The sequence below is a fragment of the Leguminivora glycinivorella genome, chromosome 13 (assembly GCF_023078275.1).
Source record: "Leguminivora glycinivorella isolate SPB_JAAS2020 chromosome 13, LegGlyc_1.1, whole genome shotgun sequence".
In the NCBI taxonomy this organism is placed as follows: Eukaryota; Metazoa; Arthropoda; class Insecta; order Lepidoptera; family Tortricidae; genus Leguminivora; species Leguminivora glycinivorella.
This window is the reverse complement of record NC_062983.1, coordinates 7,041,893-7,059,559: the sequence shown is the minus strand read 5'-3', so window position 1 is coordinate 7,059,559 and position 17,667 is coordinate 7,041,893. Positions and strand designations below refer to the sequence as shown.

Here is a 17,667-nt window from a genome sequence, read left to right as displayed (position 1 = left end):
GTAGGTAGTTACTAGTTAACAATCGTTTGCATAAATAAGTAAGTGCACAATTATTAAATTTTAAACACGTATCAAAAATAAGACTTTACGTGCCTCCTGTGTCAATTTGGACACGCGCTTTCTTCGCCGTAGCCACTTTGGGTGTTTCTCCTTCAGCTGTTATGGGATATAATGAAGAAGGATGTTAGAGTTAGAAGGTATTAAAAGAGTAGGTAAGTTGATAAAATATTGTAGAAGTAAGGGTAGTTATTAATGAGAAAACTGGGAAATAAGGTTAGGTTAGATTATGATTATGTAACTAACTTTAATAATATCTACATTGTACATAGAGTCGTGTGAATCGTGTGATGTAGAGTTAATTGTAGCATATACATAATTATAAAGCGTTTTTTCTAAAGCATACACACAAGTAGATATTGTCCTCATCTGTTATGAATCGTTTCAGACTCACTGTTTCAAATAATTCAATACCTTAAACTAACAGTTCGTCTGGTGATGAAACAGTTGTGTATACTCTTTCTCGTTAATTAATACCACCAATAGCTAACTATTGGTGGCATTAATTAACTAACTGATCGGGACCAAGACATTTTTTTGTGGCACCATATGTGTGGTGTAGTGTATGGGCGATCTTAGGCGGTTGCATTTTAATGTATGGGATGGTATGATCTTCTCGGACACAAATCTGTATTTGGGCATTTACTACTATTTTGCGTAATCTTACTTTGCGTAGATGTTTCTACAGAATATTCTCGATTTTTCATCAGTTTCGTTCACTTTCCCTGTCTCATAGTATTTTTACTCACCAGGGCACACAATGTTGCACTCCTCCTTGCTCCTAAAGTTGTTGTGGTTGCCCGAGCAACCGTTGTACTTGAACCGCTCGCACCGGTTGCGCTCGTGGTTGAAGTGCCAGCGCGTCGCGTTCAGCCCGGCTGTTTCCGTGCAGTTGCCTTCGTCTTTCGTGTCGAAGCATACTGTTCCTGAAATTTAGGACATCTCCTTTAATACATCTTTTTCGAGACGAGACTAAATATTACCAGTCTTTGGGTAAGCTGGAATGTCTTTTTTTGAAATGTCAATTATTTGTTCAAAGCATTATTCTCTTGTGAGTGTTTTGAGGTCACCTGTAAGGTCGAAATAGTTTTTCTCTGATAAGAATTGGTAGTCAGGTTCCTCAAGGTGTATTCACTCCTGTCTTCATTTCATAATCAGCTTGATGGTACCGAAATATAACATTGTAACCCGCATGAGACCAGGGGCTCCCAAACTTTTATAAAGCACCCCCTCCTCTTTCTATTAGTTAGTTAGGTACTCGTAATGTGTGATGTGCACTTGGTCTTGCGGTCCCGTGCCCCCTTTATAATGTCCCCCCTGAGTAAGGGTTACTCTATGTATGCTAATTATCACCTACATTGCCACGTCTTCGGAGTAGCGGGGGTCGAGGGCACGACATCTCCTGGGAACAGTTTGGTACCCCAGTTGGAAACTTACGTGGCTTAGGACAACACACTGGCGCCCCAGTGTCGTGCGGTGCGAACCGGCACGCGTGTGTTGACGGGCAGGCGGCAGCGTTAGGTCCGCACACGAGGACATCCGTGCCTCCGGGAACTAGCAGCGGCTCGCCCTCGGGACAGCGCGGGGTCGGGGTGCAGCGGACGATCGGGGGACAAGAATCCGCCTGGAAATAGTTAAAGACGTTATTCAACTGTTTTAAGGAATTCAGTGGTAAAAGAATATGATGAAGGATCTTTATATGCTCAGAACCAAAAACACAAGATTGGCGCATTTGTAAGACCGTAAGGTATTATCGAGAATTGATACGTCTATCATAATTGTAAAGGATGAATTGGATTCTCTTGATTGAAGCATTTCACAAACCACGCGGATCAGCCATGGGTTTTTTTAGGTTTTACTCTAATCTCATTCATCAATTCATCGAAGTTTGTCTATAGACTTCCCATTTTCGATTCTATGGAAGCTAAAATTACCTCACATTCGAAAGAACCCCACATTTCGTAAATTTCATCTGGTCTGCACCATGATTGGTTTCACCAAAAATACCGACTTTGCAAAAGACTAGTGTTAAAAGTACCCAGTTAAGAAATAACTGACCTCGCATTCCAAGGGCACAATCTCGCAAGTCTCATCAGGCCTGCATTTCGCCTCAGCACAGAGGTCCCTACAGTCACAGGTCGGGCATCCCTTGATGTCCAGCTGGCGTCCATGAGCGCAGATCTCCTCGTCACTGCAGTGGACTTCGGGGCAGGGGGCTGGCGCTTCGCAAGAGGGCGTGGAGTTGAAAGCTCGTGTGCCGGGGATCTGGAGATAGTTATGTTTTGTGTTGTTGTTAGGTAGACTGTTGTGTAATTTATTGCTTATTACTTCCCACCTTGCTGTTTCAGGTTGCCTTATTTCTTAGGAAAGACAAGTGTGACCCTTAAGAAGATGTTTATAAAAGGTAATGCCCGAAAATTGGGATTACAAAACTGAATTTAAACCTCTGATTTTGTTATATTATTCAAAACTGGTTATGAATAATCTAATGATACACCTAAGGAGTCTTTTTCTGCTACGTGTTTGACAGACATGTAAACAAAATCTACCCTCAAAAGGCTCAGGCTTGAGGGCAAGTGAAAATACACAACCAAATAAGAAGGTTAAAGACAGAGCGCCCAGAGACAGATCCACTTGATTTGGTATTTGGTTGGTTATCCGACAAAAATTGTAACTACCCGAAAATATACAAATTATTTGTTTAAGATTTTACAAAAGTACAGAGTTTTTGTCTCCCAGTGAGATTGAAAGTACTCGTGATTCTGAGTACAATTGACCTAAAATTCCCTAAAACAATCAAAATTTTTTTATTGGCAAAAAAAAATTACCTCATTGCCACCGCTGTCGACACACCAGCACAAGTTCTCAGCCTTGCGGCATTGCACAGGCTCGTAGGAGCCGTCCAACTTGCAGTCTGGCACGTCTTGGGATGATGGTGGCTTGCCACTCTCCGCGGCCGTGTGAAGCGCGAGGGCCCTGTGGATTCAGCATTGTTCAGGGTAAAGGAATGTGTAGGTAATGTTGAGGTTAGTTTTGGCAATGAGACTTTTATTATCGTTGGTCAATCAGTTAAAATGACCTTCGTAAATTAAATGAAATATTTATTTAACATAACGATTTACAGACAATTAGTTCTATGGTCCCACACTAGGCGAAGCCTGTCCCGTGGAAACCAAGCAATTACTGATTAACAGGCCATGCCGCTTGGTTTGAAACAATGCAAACAAAAGTACCTATTCTAATTAATTTTAATTAATCCACAAATGCTTCGACTTCCTCCACAATTGGCATAGTCCATTAACTGACACGGAATAATGAGGAACTGCCTGCCTGTCAAAAACTTAGTCAAATATTCAAAATGATGTGTGTATCAAAGAGTAACCTTATCTGATGGCAGGGTGAATGGTGTGTGGCCGCAACACAAGCAGTTCCGGCGGCGCATCGCCGCATTCTGCGTCATCGCGACACGTCCACTCACAAGCGCCGGTATGGGGCACCAGGAACGGACATTGCCCGGGTTTGTGGCGTCAACCTAGTCGCAGTGTTACTAGGATATCTGGGTTTGTTACCTTCTCTGCTGGCAGGGTGTGTGGTGTGTGGCTGCAGCGCAGGCGGTGCCGCAGCCAGTAGCACAACAACGCTCGCCCGCGCCGCATTCTGCGTCGCCGCGGCATGCCCACTCGCAAGCCCCGGTGTGCGGCACCAGGAATGGACATTGCCCGGGTTTTCGGGGTAAACCTGAAAATTTTACATTTTTGTGGTGAAATTTATGTGTTGTTGAATTTGCGTCGTTGTAGTTGTAAGCACCCAATATCATGCGGCGTTTCGTTAACATTTCTTTGGAAGAATTGATTCTTAACCATAGACTTCACCGAAGCTACTCCCCCTACCCCTCACACCCACCGAAAAATTGCGTGGCTTCTGTTGAAGAAATACGTTAGACTTTTGGACAGAATAGTCCATGCAGTCCAGGCGATGGATCAGAAACTAACTGGCTTGGCTATAACGACTTGAATAATTAAATTACTCACAAGCAGGCACCGGAGGGCAGTACTCCGCATCGCACGCCACATCGACCACAGCGCAAGCGCGGCCCTCAGCACAAGTGACTCCCGCGCACGGATCGCGGCAGCGGCAGGTCGGGCAGTGGTTACTGCCGAGCTCGAAACCGTAGTCGCAGCCCATGCGGCAGGTGAGGTCCAGACAGGCTAGGCTCTCGCGAACCCTGGAAGAATAAAGTGGTGATACTGAACTTAGAAGCAAGTAGTGCTGGTGGCCTAAATGTAAGAACGTGCGACTTTCAGTCCGGAGATCGTGGTTTTAAGCCCTGACGCGCACCAATGAGATTTTGGAACTCAAGTATTTTCGTTACATATCCAGTCGGTCACCCCAATAGGGCCTAGTTTATTGACTGTGTTAGAAGGTCATATTTTGTCAAACTGGTGTCTAAGCCGAATTTTGGAATTAGTTGCCAAAGTGGACTTCAGTTCAGGCTCTCATAAGCCGTAGAAAAATGCAGAGATAACGAAAGGAAGAAGAAAAACTTCAAAGGATCTGGAAGAGTATAGAACCTTCGTTAAAGACAATGGCTCTGTCAGACCATGTTACTTACTTCACACAGTCCACAGCGGAAGCGTTATTGGTGCTGGTTTCCGGTATCTCCGTGCCAAACGAGTCGACGCACCAGCACCGGCCCTGCGCGCACTGTTGCGGCGAGAATGAGCCGTCAGAAGTACAAGTTGGTGCGGGAAGGGCTAGCTTCATGCCGTCGACTGTGCCTTCCATTTTCTCGTCGAAGTCGCGGAGATATTCGCACACTGAAAGGCAAAATGGAATGTAGTAACAGGTTAAGTGTATTGAGTGATTATTTTGAAAGAATGAACAATAAATAAAAGCAAACACTATACGAGGCTAGTCAACAACGCGAACGATCCGGTTATAGGTAGAATGAATTCTGAGACAAAAATTACAAGGATCTTGAAGACATGACAGCAAAAAGATCTTGTAAAGCGAGCTCTGCTCTGATGTCTGCTATTTGTAATCTGTTATCCTTGTGGTGCAATAAAGAATATTTACTTACTTACTTACTTACTTACTCTGCTGTTGTTGACATACAAAATTTGTCACAAAAACACGGTACCTAAATGTCTATAGAACAGATCCTGCATCACCGCACAAATTCTTAATATGATATTGAAATGACCTAAACCAGGTTTTCTGATGGAGTCATGATTGCACACAGCCTCCGAAGGGTTCCTAGTTTTATGGACCATTTACTAACTTTAGGTAATCTGGATATCTTACTGGTAGGAGTATCGTCGACCCTATCAGTCTGTAGTCTCATCTTGGCCGGGTCCACGCACACCGGCCCGCAGTTGACGGTGGAACAGCACACCAGACCGTCCTGGCAATCCCCGTCTCCACAGCTGATGGTAGTGTTGTGGTCGCACACGGCTTCAGCTTCGGCGCCGCAGGATTCGTAGTTTATCTAAAAAAAAAGTATTTATAGATGTTTTTAATTTTTCAATAACAACTAGTCAAACATATTACAAGGCCCAACAATCATAATGCAACCCTGGATCCAACAGAGCAAGGAACATCTTGCTTTTTTTAAATACCCTCGAGAGGACGCAGTGACCCTGTGGTTTGGCAGAAGAAAAAGTGTCAGTGTAAGCGTTACATTCCGAACAAAGGTTTTTACCTACTTTTAGCAAATTTCCAGTACCTACGAGGGTCAGTATCTTGACAGTTTGTTTATTAAACAGAGGAAAACATCTTAAACTTCTTCTTCTTCTTTGTCGAAACCTCATAATGACTGAGGGTAGTGACCACCTTAAGTCGCTGTACGTTGCAGTGCCCTTCACTCAGGCCGATCTTTTGCCTTTCTAAAGGATCCCTGGAGCCATTGGGCATGCCAAACTAAGCACCCCGTGGACAGTTACCTCAGTAAGATCCGTGTCAGTCGAGTTAGATTCGTATTTAGGATCCAAACAGCACAAAGCAGCCCCACTTCTTCGGCTTCTAGTACACACGTGAGCGTACGGGCAGTCTTGGTCACTACCGCAGCCGACCACGGTGCCGTCGTTGGCGTCGGTAAATGGTGTTCCGGATTCGCAGGGGTTTTCGTACGTTACGCGAGGGCGACCTGGAAATGAAGTGGAAATTGTAGGAATTTCTGATCAGAGTGGTAGGTTGGGGACCCGGAAAAACAACTGAATCCTTTTGACGCAACGATAACTGAAGAAACAGTACCTATTCAGCTATTTACATATGGCTGTTGTGGTAAGTAGGGTTCTTTACAGGCTCCGTAGCCGAATGGCATTTCTGCGATGCGAAACGCCACAGAAATGTAGTCTGGCTCTGTCACGCCAATACGCAAGAGCGACAGAGATAGATATAGATACGAAAGAGATATTATTATCGTGAGCATTTCGTGAATGTTTGTGCATTCGGTTACGCGCACACTGCGCACAGGTGATTGCGGTAAAATGGTTTAGATGGCCAAGCTTCTCATAGCAATTAATGACAAGACTAATACGTTTCAGGATGGTGGCCTAGCGGTAAGAGCGTGCGACTTTCAATCCGGAGGTCCCGGGTTCGAAACCCGGCTCGTACCAATGAATTTTTCGGAACTTATGTGCGAAATGTCATTTGATATTTGCCAGTCGCTTTTCGGTGAAGGAATACATCGTGAGGAAACCGGACTACTTCCAATAAGGCCTAGTTACCCTTCGGGTTGGAAGGTCAGATGGCAGTCGCTTTCGTAAAAACTAGTGCCTACGCCAAATCTTGGGATTAGTTGTCAAAGCGGACCCCAGGCTCCCGTGAGCCGTGGCAAATGCCGGGATGACGCAAGGAGGATGATGACTAATAAGTTTCAGGATACTTACACACAGGGTATCCAGTACACAGCTCGCCAGTACAATCTGCATCCCGGACTCTTATGCACTCCTCGCCTTCCCCACAAGGGTATCCTTCGCAAGGATCGTCACATTCACAAGTAGGACATCCATTGGCGCTCTTGTATCCATACTCGCAGACTCCAGCACATAGGGCCCGAGGGCAGGAGTTAAGGCTACGGCCACCTTCACGGACTGGACCGGGTTTGTCAGAGCATTTGACGGAGGGAGCTGGACCCATGGAGCCGCGGAGCTTGTTGCCTTCGGTGTCTACGCACCTGGAGAAGATTAAGATTAAATATGCTGGTTTAACAAGACTCCTTCAAACTGAATTTAGAATACACGCTGTCAGTATCAGATGATTATTTTGATCTTTATTAAACAAACGATTTTTTAGAAGCTAAATCTCTTCAAATTCATTTTACTGGTTTATGGACCTCAATCATAAAGGTTTTCGAGGATAATACACTGAAAATCTCATAGGCCATACTAACCAGCAAACCAATCCATTCCTCGAGCACTGTCTGGACTCGAAAGACCCATCAGCCGCGCACTGCGGCACATATCCTCTCCCCTCCTTCTCGCTGACAACCAGGAGTTCAGCCAGCATTTTCTGCTGGTGACACATGGTGACATTCTGGGGTAGCACGCAATGTTTCCCACATTCTCCGGAGTCGCAGCACTTCTCCATGGAAGGACATTCTAGGTCGTGGGCACAGGGGGTGCCACATTCGTCGTCTTTGGATGTGGTTGGAGCGGGGCAGGTGCCGGCTTTGCGTAGCGCTAGGGATGCTGGACAGCAGACGCCGTAGTCGTTTCCTGCAATTTTAAAGTGGTTATTCGTTACGAATATCTTTGCTTTGCTTGATGTTACCGAATTGATTTACTTAAAGAGATTGCAAACATAAAGCGGCGATACGAGTGACATTCACATTAAAGGGGTTGATGATCTTTGGAGGTATCTTGAGAGTTATATTAGTACTTATGTATAAAACATTAATGTCTACTACATAAAACAATATTGCGTTACTTGCCTGCTTCAACCAGACATTTGTAGAGAGGCGGGCAGTTCGGTTTGCCAGGATCAGTACCGCACAAGAACGGGCGGCTGGTTTCTGATATGAGCAGAGGTTCACCGGTTGGACAGATGTTCTGGAGGCTTCTTGCTCTCTTGCCTGCGGAAAAATAAGAGCTTTAAAGGTAACCCTAATATTTCAAAACAAGACCGACAGAGGATCTGGCAGTAATGATACCATAGACGAAAAATTTATCATCTGAAAATTTTGCCAAGGTCAGTCATGCTCGAAAACTCACAGTTAGGAACAGGCGGGCATGGCGGTCGAAGACACGGAGTCTCATCCAGTTGACATGACAGTTGTCCTGGACAAGTGATGCCGTTGCAAGGGTCCCTGCACTTGCAGAGAGGACAGCCGTTGGGATCCAGCTCGAAGCCGAGTGGACACAGCATGCGGCAGGTGTGCGCTGCGCAGGGAGCTTTGCGAGTGCAGTTTACTAGGGCGGCCGCGGGAGCGCGGGTGCCGGGAACCTGAGGATGTGACACTTTAATTGATACGTCGGTCAATGAGGATATATTTTAAGCTTTCAAGGTTCTTGTGATTCCAGTGCAATAACAACGTTTCAGCAGAAATTCCAAGAGCAGTCAAAGATCGTTATCTATTGCAAATGAAGCATAAGAATTAGGTATGAACCTTTAGGTATGGCCCTCTACAGTATTGTTGTTTTTCTCTTGATGATGCAGAGAGATGGTTTTATCGGGATTAGCGATAAAGTATAAATTAATTCACGACATTTATGAGAATTTTACAGTTTGGCGGAGGCTTCAAGCTCAGATAAAAGCCTGATACCTACTTATGCTGTATGTTTCGTTATTTTTGTATCTCGTTCTTTATGATTCATGTTTCTTTATTTTTGTCTGTTGCCTTTCCTGATTTTTCTCACTTAATGGTCTCACCGGAAGACTAGCGCTGGAAGTCGCCAGCAATATGCTGAGGTGAGGCCATTTCGTGGCACTTTATTCTTCTATGTCATTCATAAATATTGTTTATTGTCTGTGTGTTTACGAATAAAACTGATTCTATTCCATTCTATACTTCTACAATACTGGAAATGCTCGTCATCATCTTGCTTTAATTCTTACCTCAAATCCAGTCTGGTCGACGCACCAGCAAGAGCTGACGATCTCATTATCGCACTGGATCTCTTCGAACTCTCCATCGCTGGTCCTGCACCGAGGAGCCCGGACTGACTTGATGAGTCCGCGTCCTCCTCGACTATTCTCAGCTGCAAGGGCTCGGGATATCCTCTCGGAAGACAGTTTGATGTTTTCACAGCCTGGAAAAAGGAAGGTCATCATCCTCTTGCTCATGGCAGCCTGGGGTCCGCTGTGATTTGGCATAGACACTAGTTTTACGAAAGCGACTGCCATCTGACCTTCCAACCCAAAGGGTAACTAGGCCTTATTGGAATTAGTCCGGTTTCCTCACGATGTTTTCCTTCACCGAAAAGCGACTGGCAAATATCAAATGACATTTCGCACAATAAGTTTCGAAAAACTCATTGGTACGAGCCGGGGTTCGAACCCGCGCCTCCGGATTGAAATTCGCACGCTCTTACTGCTACTAAAAGGAAGGTATTCTTTTAATAACCACTTGTAACCATCTTAGATTAGTCGCAGCTAGATAGGCCAGTTCACACATGCTTCTTAGCTTTTGAGACAGAAGAGTTTATCGCCTCCTCATCTTTTGCAAGAATGTATGAGTATACATGAGGTACCAGGGTAACATGGGACCAAGGTAATGGTATCAGTATGTAGTGGCTCCACACACTTTCCTGCAGTGCTTTATTGCAGCGTTGTTCGCCGTACTCATCCACCGTGGCGGCCCGTCACCTAAGACTCTCAAGAGCGCGTAAAGCTACTATTTACATGGGCCTGCACGCCACGTGCAGCGGGTTAGAAAGACTTGGGCATTAGAGAGATATCTTTATCATGTATGAACGAAGATGTTACCTGTATACAGCGGGTCCACGCAAGCCTTGCCACAGCTGGTGTCGCAACAGACTTGCTCGCCGCATTCATTGTCGTCCGCGCAAGGCGAAGCCCGAGCTGGACAGGTTGCGTTGGCGGGACATCGCCCGATCAGCTCCGCGCGAGCTAAAACAAAAGAATGCTGATTTGGTATGGGTATTGTTTCGATGTTAAAAATAAGTCATTGTTGCTAGGTGTTTGTCTTGGTTAGCCTAGTTGCTAGGTGTTACTCGAAGTCAATTTATTAACCTATAGGTAACTTTAAAAAGTGATCTTGCATTTTTCAGCATTTTTGATGATGTTAAATTGATTGCAGTAATTGGTTTGATTTTGTGAAGTAATTTCCATAAGATGACGGATTTTGTCGATGTCATTTGTCAACAGATACACTAGTCAAGGAGGTTTTAATTGGTGCCTGCCTGGCCCTCAAAATAAACATCATCGGTCGACACCGACCACGCTAACTTTGCACTAACTTTGCAGTAAGCTAGAACCTATAAGCTCTAATATACTTTACGTAGAATTTGGCACGAATACGTTAGCGTGTTGTGGTGCTATGTGAATTAATGGATCCTAAAGCACCAGGCGGGACCTTGCACCTAGCATTACCATTAAAATATGTATTGGCCTTGATTCTAATTTTCGTAATGGTACCAAGTCAGCACGATGCTGTTTTATAAGTACCTGACTATACCTAAACCTTATCGCAAAGGGTTATTCCTTTTGGGACCACACATTAATTAGTCCACCTTAAAAACAATCCCATTTATTGTTGGGACATTGGGACAACACTTAACTAAACTGTTATAAACCTTGAAATATTTATATAGAAAAATGATTTCCAGGTCTTCATTATGTCTTATGGTGGCCAGAAAGTGTCAGCGTTACCGCTTTGTCCGAATTTCCTGCCAGTAGTCCACTTTTAATGTAGGCCCCCTCGTACCAATACGTACGTCAACCAATTTGAATGCTAAGCCACCGTAGAACCTTTTCACAGTAAACGTCAAAGTTACTTCTATGGCAAATTAAGCACGGTATCAATAAGACAAGGTACTCGGGTGTTGTACTTACCGTGGTGCAGCAGCATCGCGCACGCGCAGAGTAGCGCCGCCCTCACCGCCGCCGACATTGCTGCATTACACACGAAACTTCTGGAACAACAAGAACAATATGTTAGACAACATTCTTCACGATGTTTCAATGGTGGTGATAATTTTTTTATCATAGACTTATCAGCGATTGATCCTAGTCACACCTGATGTGAAGTGAAGACACAGACTAAGATGATAGTCTAGTCACTGACTAGAAGATAAGAGCTCACCGATTCACTCTTCACTGAGAGAAAAAACAACCAATTTTCATGTTCGTTCAACAAAGTTTTTTTTTAAATAGCGCCTACGTGCTCTTTGGTTCAAACAACAAGTTAGATTTTTTTAAGTGTAACTAGTACATTCTACAAGTTTCATTTTATTTGAATCAACAAGTCGATTTTATAAAAGCAACATAACTCATATTGTTTTAAACATACGTTTGGCTGATTCAATCAAATATCTTTTAACAAGTTTGACCTTGTTGTTAGAACAAATTCGACTTGTATCATCAACATTGTGATTTATTCCGTTTACTAAAATACTTTTGTTTCAAACGGATAAAGCCGCAACAAGTCGAATTTATTAAATTCGCAATGCAAATTTCTCTCAGTGTTGCTTTAAAGAGACCGAGGTAGGTAGTACTTGTTTAGGTGATAACTTCTGGCGGTCTAGCACTACTTGCGCTCTCGCGCGCGAGTGCATACTTGAAGTCGTGCTTGGTGTGAGGGCTCTCGTGCGAGAACTCAAACTGTGCAGACTGCCAGTAGCACATTAGGTCGTCTTTATCACTTGTCATGTCATGCATCACTCTCACGCTTACATACTTGTTAGAATATGGCAAAGCCCAGGCAATCTAGCAATTAGTTCGGTTTTGAGATGAAGAAATTGGAGCTAAATTGTGTTGCTTAACTTCGAACTCGGGTAAATTCATTCTGTTATAAGGTTGCTTATTTTCCAGATTATGATATATGTTTAATAGTATTTTATGCAACTGTCGTTTAAGTGAGGTCAAGTGGCGTGAGTAACAATTTGAGGCGAAGCCGAAAATTGTTAATAAAGACGCCACGAGTATTTTTTGACACAGTTAAACACCGTTGCATATAATACTTTTTCTACGACCATGCACTTACTTTTTAATAGTTTCTTAGAATAACTTTCGTGAAATTCGCACTATTTCCTGTATTTTGACGCGTCGGCCTCCCCTCTGTTCCTGCCTCACCCTGTCGCTCCCCCGGGAGCCCCCGGGAGCCCCCGGCGCCCCGCGCCCCCGCTATATATCCCTTGAAGGCTTCCTAACAATGCTTTAAGAGCTATATCGTATGCGTGGGTGCGCGGAGCGCCGGGCGGGGGCTGGCATCTTTTATGTAGGGTTTTAACGATCTATGCACGACACTGTAAATGACGAATAACAACACGGGAGTAGAAAAAATACATAATCAATCTGAAAGCAGAATGGATTTACCCGAGTTTGAAGTTAAGCAACACAATTTAGGTCCCTGAAATTACCAAGTCCCATATCAAGTAACTAAGATCCTAGTTTAAATCCAGGTCTGGCTAAAAACATCCTAGATAACGACAACTAGTTAATAAAGCTATATTAACTTTCAAAGCTGTACCTATATCCTTTCACGTGTCTATTTTATCAGCTTTTCTACCATATCGGTTTGTTTGTCTCTATAAATAGCCTAAAAATCCTGGCTGTTCCCCGAAACAATATATACGTGGCATTTCCTATCCGCCGCACAATCCCTGTCCAAACCAGCTATTCATTGCGGTGCAACACGTTCCGCGTACAGTCAGCATAAAAGACAAACAGTATAAGCTTTTACATATTAAGTTTCACCTGTCACTTTTGTTAGCATTATTTACCTACTTATCTGTTAATCACTTTTACTATTTTACTCACTATTATTAAGAAAAGTTTTAAAGGATGGTGTAACGGTAAGAGGACAATTCTTGGTCCTGGAAAATACCAGCTAAAGTTCACAGTCAGTTGACAAAACAGGCAAATATACGCACCAAGTGTATCAGGTTATCTCTGAAATATCCCTAAAATACCTATGTACCCCGTTAAAATATATAGGTGACCATGACCATTTCTATGTAGTGTTCTTAAGGTAACGGCGGCTATCAACGCGGGTATCGAAATCGACGTCCATTACCGCCGCATTTGCAAATACGCATTTTACAGGCAAACCGACCAATTTCTTAAAAAAAGTTACTCACACAAAGGAAGCCTGTTTAGTTGACTAACGCACATATAGGCGATAGAGAGTGTGAATGAAAGAAGACGCTCGCTATTTGACAGTTTTTGCCACGGGGCCGCGAGAAGAGGTTGTGTCATACTGACGTGTGACGCTAAACCTAAGTGAACTCCAATCTCATTTAGTAGTTTACGTAATAATTATGGCAAACAGGTGAAAGTTATGCATTTCAAATTATTGTTTATAGTTTTCTACATGACTTCTGAGTACTTTTTACGTATTGTTTAGCCTGGAAATGTGTTTAAAGTGGAAATTAAAAGACAGCGGTGAAAGGCGCCATTTCGTGAGTAGATTCTATTACTGTGGTATACCACGGTAATAGTTAAAGTAGTGATATTAGTTCTTTTTGCTTTATTTTAAGTATATGTGATCAGTTATATAATGTCTTACAGTTGTTTCAATCTTGATCTATTCACGCTATCAAAGAACTATTTACGCGATATGAAAATTATTCAACAAAACCTTAATTTTTAGCAAAAACTTCATGACTGATTTCGTAGTTTCTATGAAAACCGTTAATTTGTCAATTTTTTTAAACATTGACATAAAGTCTGATGCTTACTTACCAGTTATGTAAACTTGGTTTTAATATAAGGTTGCAATATTATATTTTGATTTGTAATGAAAATACATCTGTATGACTTTGTTTTTATGGGTCGGAATTAGATTTTATAATACTCCAATTTATGCCTATTACCGATGGTACGATCAGATAACCCTCGGTAATAGAATATATAAGAATCTATTACCGATCCATGCAATATTTGTTTGGGTCGGTAATGGGTTCCTATAGAAGTATCTATTACCGAGCGACATATTAGTCTTGTATCAAAATATGACATTTAGTGTACCGTAAGTACAGATTTCTTAGGTGAAACTGAGTCTTCTGTGGGTATTCATAAAGGAGGATAGTATAGGTATTATGTATTTGTCATAATTTGTATATTCAACCATCGGTATTAAGCTCCGAATTTTGAGATGGGTTTCTATTTACCGATGGCAGAAAAACACTGTCATTCATACCCTCGGTAATGAAATCTCAGTTCGCGTTAATAGAACTGCAACCTGTTCATTACCACGGTAATAGAAAATGTAGGTATGTTGGCTTCAATAATCATTTTATGACATATAATAAACTAAAATGATCCTAAAACTCTTCAAAACTAATAGTTCAATAAATACTCTTCCATAAAAAAAATATTTGTGGTCGTTAATGAGCTTTGATACCCTTAATTTTTTGGTATCTTTTGAAATCTGCCTTAAGTACCACGTTAATAGGCGCCATTACCTTATAGAGAAAGGTAAGCATTCTTATTGGCATATTTGTGCCATGTATGTATATACAGAGTCTGGAACGTTTATGGTAACGTTATGTTAATTTAGACGAAATTAAAATTGATATGCATATGTAACCTTTGCATGATAATTTCTCGCTGCACTTGCTGACCGTACAACCCATCAGTAAATTACGAAGCACACAGCGCAAATTAATCACTGTACCAAATAGGGGCCAGCCTTGCGGCCATTGTGATGCCATCCTACAGGTGTTGTTTGTGTAATGAGGGCTGCAGTCAAGTTCCATCTTAGACTGCCAGTAATTGTAGACCTTTATGATAATGCTATAAGATTGAGTGTTGGTTCTTTCTATGATTGCATCTTTAATTATTATAAATCTTTTTGGTGATGTAACGAGATTTGAAGAGTGTTGTAGGTAGATTTGAGGTACTTGGTGTTTTGAGTGGGATTACCTGTACTCTATAGATTGGAATTTTTGATGATATCATTTGTTGACATGTGTAAGAAATTTTGCAGATTCTTTTTGTAACTGTAATATTTTTCAATAAGTATTTTTTTACAAGGGGATGTAAAAGTGTGGGAATAGAGAAAAGCGTCCAATAGACCAATTGCTTAGGTTCCTACATCTATTTTTATTTTAATTTTACATTATACTTTCCTTCGCATATCAATTGGAATGTTTCCTGCGATATTTTTTAAGGAAATAATCGTACAAGTGGCCAAGTTGTTATCGCGTAAACTGCCAGGAACTGTCACTGATTAGTATAAAAGATATAACATTTTCCCGCCAATCTTTCAGTTTTCCCTAATCGCATGCCCGTAACTTCTACAGTAACTTGTCAGTGCGTGATTCAAAATGCGCAGATAATAAACACGCGAATGAAATCACGCGCCGCTGAAGATACGATTAAAATATAATGATCGAGGACGTTTTAATTAGGAATTATTGCATCAGACCGTTAAAAAATTACAAGTAATCTTTAGTCGTGGTTTAAAACAGTAATTATTCAATCTTTTTTGAATGATCTACGGTTACTTTCAGGTTATATTTGTTACACATGTTTTTATTTTAAAGTTGTTCACATAGGCACTCAGGTGTACCTAACTTACAAAAGTATCGGTAAACCGGTTCGTTTTGATACTGAATTGGAGGCGTCACAGTCACATATGTCATGAATTATTCTGTTTGAAAAAATATATAGTCCTCCTCATCGTTTTCAATGACGGCGACCCTAAATACGCCTTACGGGCGTTTCCTTGCGTGTGCTCTAAAGTGGCTGGCCAGGCCGAAAACCCGCAACAAGTCGAACTTATTCAATTTCTCTCGGTGAACCGTCGAGGAAGAAGACCAAAAAAAAACCACTTGTTTTGTCCTTAAAACTTTAAAAAGACATATGTAAGTACATAACGCCGGAGAAAAAGAACAAAACATTTGTTTTTATAGCTCTTTAAAGTTGTAAAATACTTAATTAAACGATTGCGAATGCATACCGTCGGGAAAGCCCGCAACTCGCAAGTTAAGTGGCGCGAGGACACGCATGTATTGTATGGCGATGACCAACCGCTCAATCATACGTGAGTGAAATATTAAACGAGTGCGACTGATTTCCCTGTATAGACCGTCAAAGAAATATGAGGGGTATGTTATTAATATCTCGATGTTATCGCTCTATCAAGTACGTACCTAAAGTTTCTTAAAAATCTCTCACTCAGCCTACTAATTTTTATCCAAATCGGAGACGTGATCCATTGTAGGTACACACTTCGGGAATTACTCATTAGACCTTTGCCGCGTGAGCACACTGCCTCACGGCGCGGTGTGCCTCGCTCTGTGTGGACCTGGCTATTGAGGTACGTTTGGCGATCCGATGGCGATGACCAACCACAACACTCATCCATACGTGATCATAATACCAAGTATACCAACCGATTGTGACTGATGGACGATTTCCCTGTACAGTCGACCAATTGGAACCCTAGGCCACTCTACAACCATGTCAAAATGACAAGCAGTTAAGAGATTTCTTACAATGGCCTAGGTGGCTGTAGGAATGTGTTATTAAGTATTTTAACTTTTTAAGTGCTTGTCTGTACTAACTAGCAATGAATTAGTAATTTTATACAAAACTTATCAAACAAACTGAGCCGCTTAACTGGGTTTGAGCCTTTGAGCCTAAAAAACAAAGAGAATCTAACTGGTCATAAAAATAACTCGTATAAGTAAACTAAATTTGAAATTGACCGTGTTGTATATATTTTTTATAAAGCATTTATGGAACACTTATTTATATCTATGTAAAGTTCAGATTCCTGACCGATCGAAGCATTCTTATCTTGAACATTAGCTAAAAAAAATATAAAAATTAATAAATCAATGCGCGCCTATTGCGAACAATTTATTATTATTAAGTACGACGTTATCTTGACAAAGGAAGGACTCTCAAAAACAGAAACAAATAAACAAAAGCCATCTCCAATTGAAAGAAAATTGATTATCTTTTCAAAGACGTAACAGCCGAAAATCAATGAAAATCCTGACATTGAACTGACGTAACTCGAAAGCACTTTCTCCGCGGCCGTTGACCCCGTGACGGCGTTGTCTATTGTGGTCTTGTCACGAGTAGTACTTTGTTTTTGAGCGGCCAATGCGGCCATTGATTCAGTGAATGGTTAAATTTATAAGTGACAAAATATTGTCTTCGGTTACCGCGATAGTTACTCATGAAATAAAACTATGGAAACGGATTAAATCGCGTATAATGAATTTAAAATACATCCCGACGTTTCGAACTCTTTACAGCGTTCGTGGTCAACGGGTGACTGAGGAAAAATTAAAATGTGCAAAAGCTACCCACTTACAAGAAATATTAACGAACCATGACCACAAATAATATAGATTTCTAAGGCAGGTTCACACACTATTAATAAAGCTAGTTATACAATATTCAAAAAATTTTACCATTACTCTGTTAAAAAATAATTAACCAATTAATCTACACAAAATTGACAAAGAA

At 41.8% G+C, this 17,667-nt stretch overlaps 1 protein-coding gene across 3 annotated transcripts in view; it reads right to left on the bottom strand.

Annotated features, from left to right (window-relative positions):
- The window catches only part of LOC125232882 (extracellular matrix protein A-like), a 156,501-nt gene that overhangs the window by 10,049 nt on the left and 128,785 nt on the right, over positions 1 to 17,667 (bottom strand). For 2 of the 3 annotated variants that reach the window (XM_048138705.1, XM_048138706.1), the window contains exons 2-18: positions 11,074 to 11,153; positions 9,985 to 10,128; positions 9,115 to 9,308; positions 8,271 to 8,502; positions 7,991 to 8,131; positions 7,451 to 7,775; positions 6,948 to 7,234; positions 6,000 to 6,202; positions 5,362 to 5,545; positions 4,670 to 4,874; positions 4,089 to 4,282; positions 3,627 to 3,795; positions 2,886 to 3,033; positions 2,116 to 2,322; positions 1,495 to 1,681; positions 807 to 983; positions 94 to 156 (exon numbers count right to left, since the gene is read on the bottom strand). In XM_048138705.1, coding sequence (XP_047994662.1) covers positions 94 to 156; positions 807 to 983; positions 1,495 to 1,681; positions 2,116 to 2,322; positions 2,886 to 3,033; positions 3,627 to 3,795; positions 4,089 to 4,282; positions 4,670 to 4,874; positions 5,362 to 5,545; positions 6,000 to 6,202; positions 6,948 to 7,234; positions 7,451 to 7,775; positions 7,991 to 8,131; positions 8,271 to 8,502; positions 9,115 to 9,308; positions 9,985 to 10,128; positions 11,074 to 11,131 — 3,118 coding nt within the window. In that variant the 5' untranslated portion in view covers positions 11,132 to 11,153. The remainder of the gene's footprint in view (positions 1 to 93; positions 157 to 806; positions 984 to 1,494; positions 1,682 to 2,115; positions 2,323 to 2,885; positions 3,034 to 3,626; positions 3,796 to 4,088; positions 4,283 to 4,669; positions 4,875 to 5,361; positions 5,546 to 5,999; positions 6,203 to 6,947; positions 7,235 to 7,450; positions 7,776 to 7,990; positions 8,132 to 8,270; positions 8,503 to 9,114; positions 9,309 to 9,984; positions 10,129 to 11,073; positions 11,154 to 17,667) is intronic. The other variant, XM_048138707.1, reaches the window with a different exon arrangement.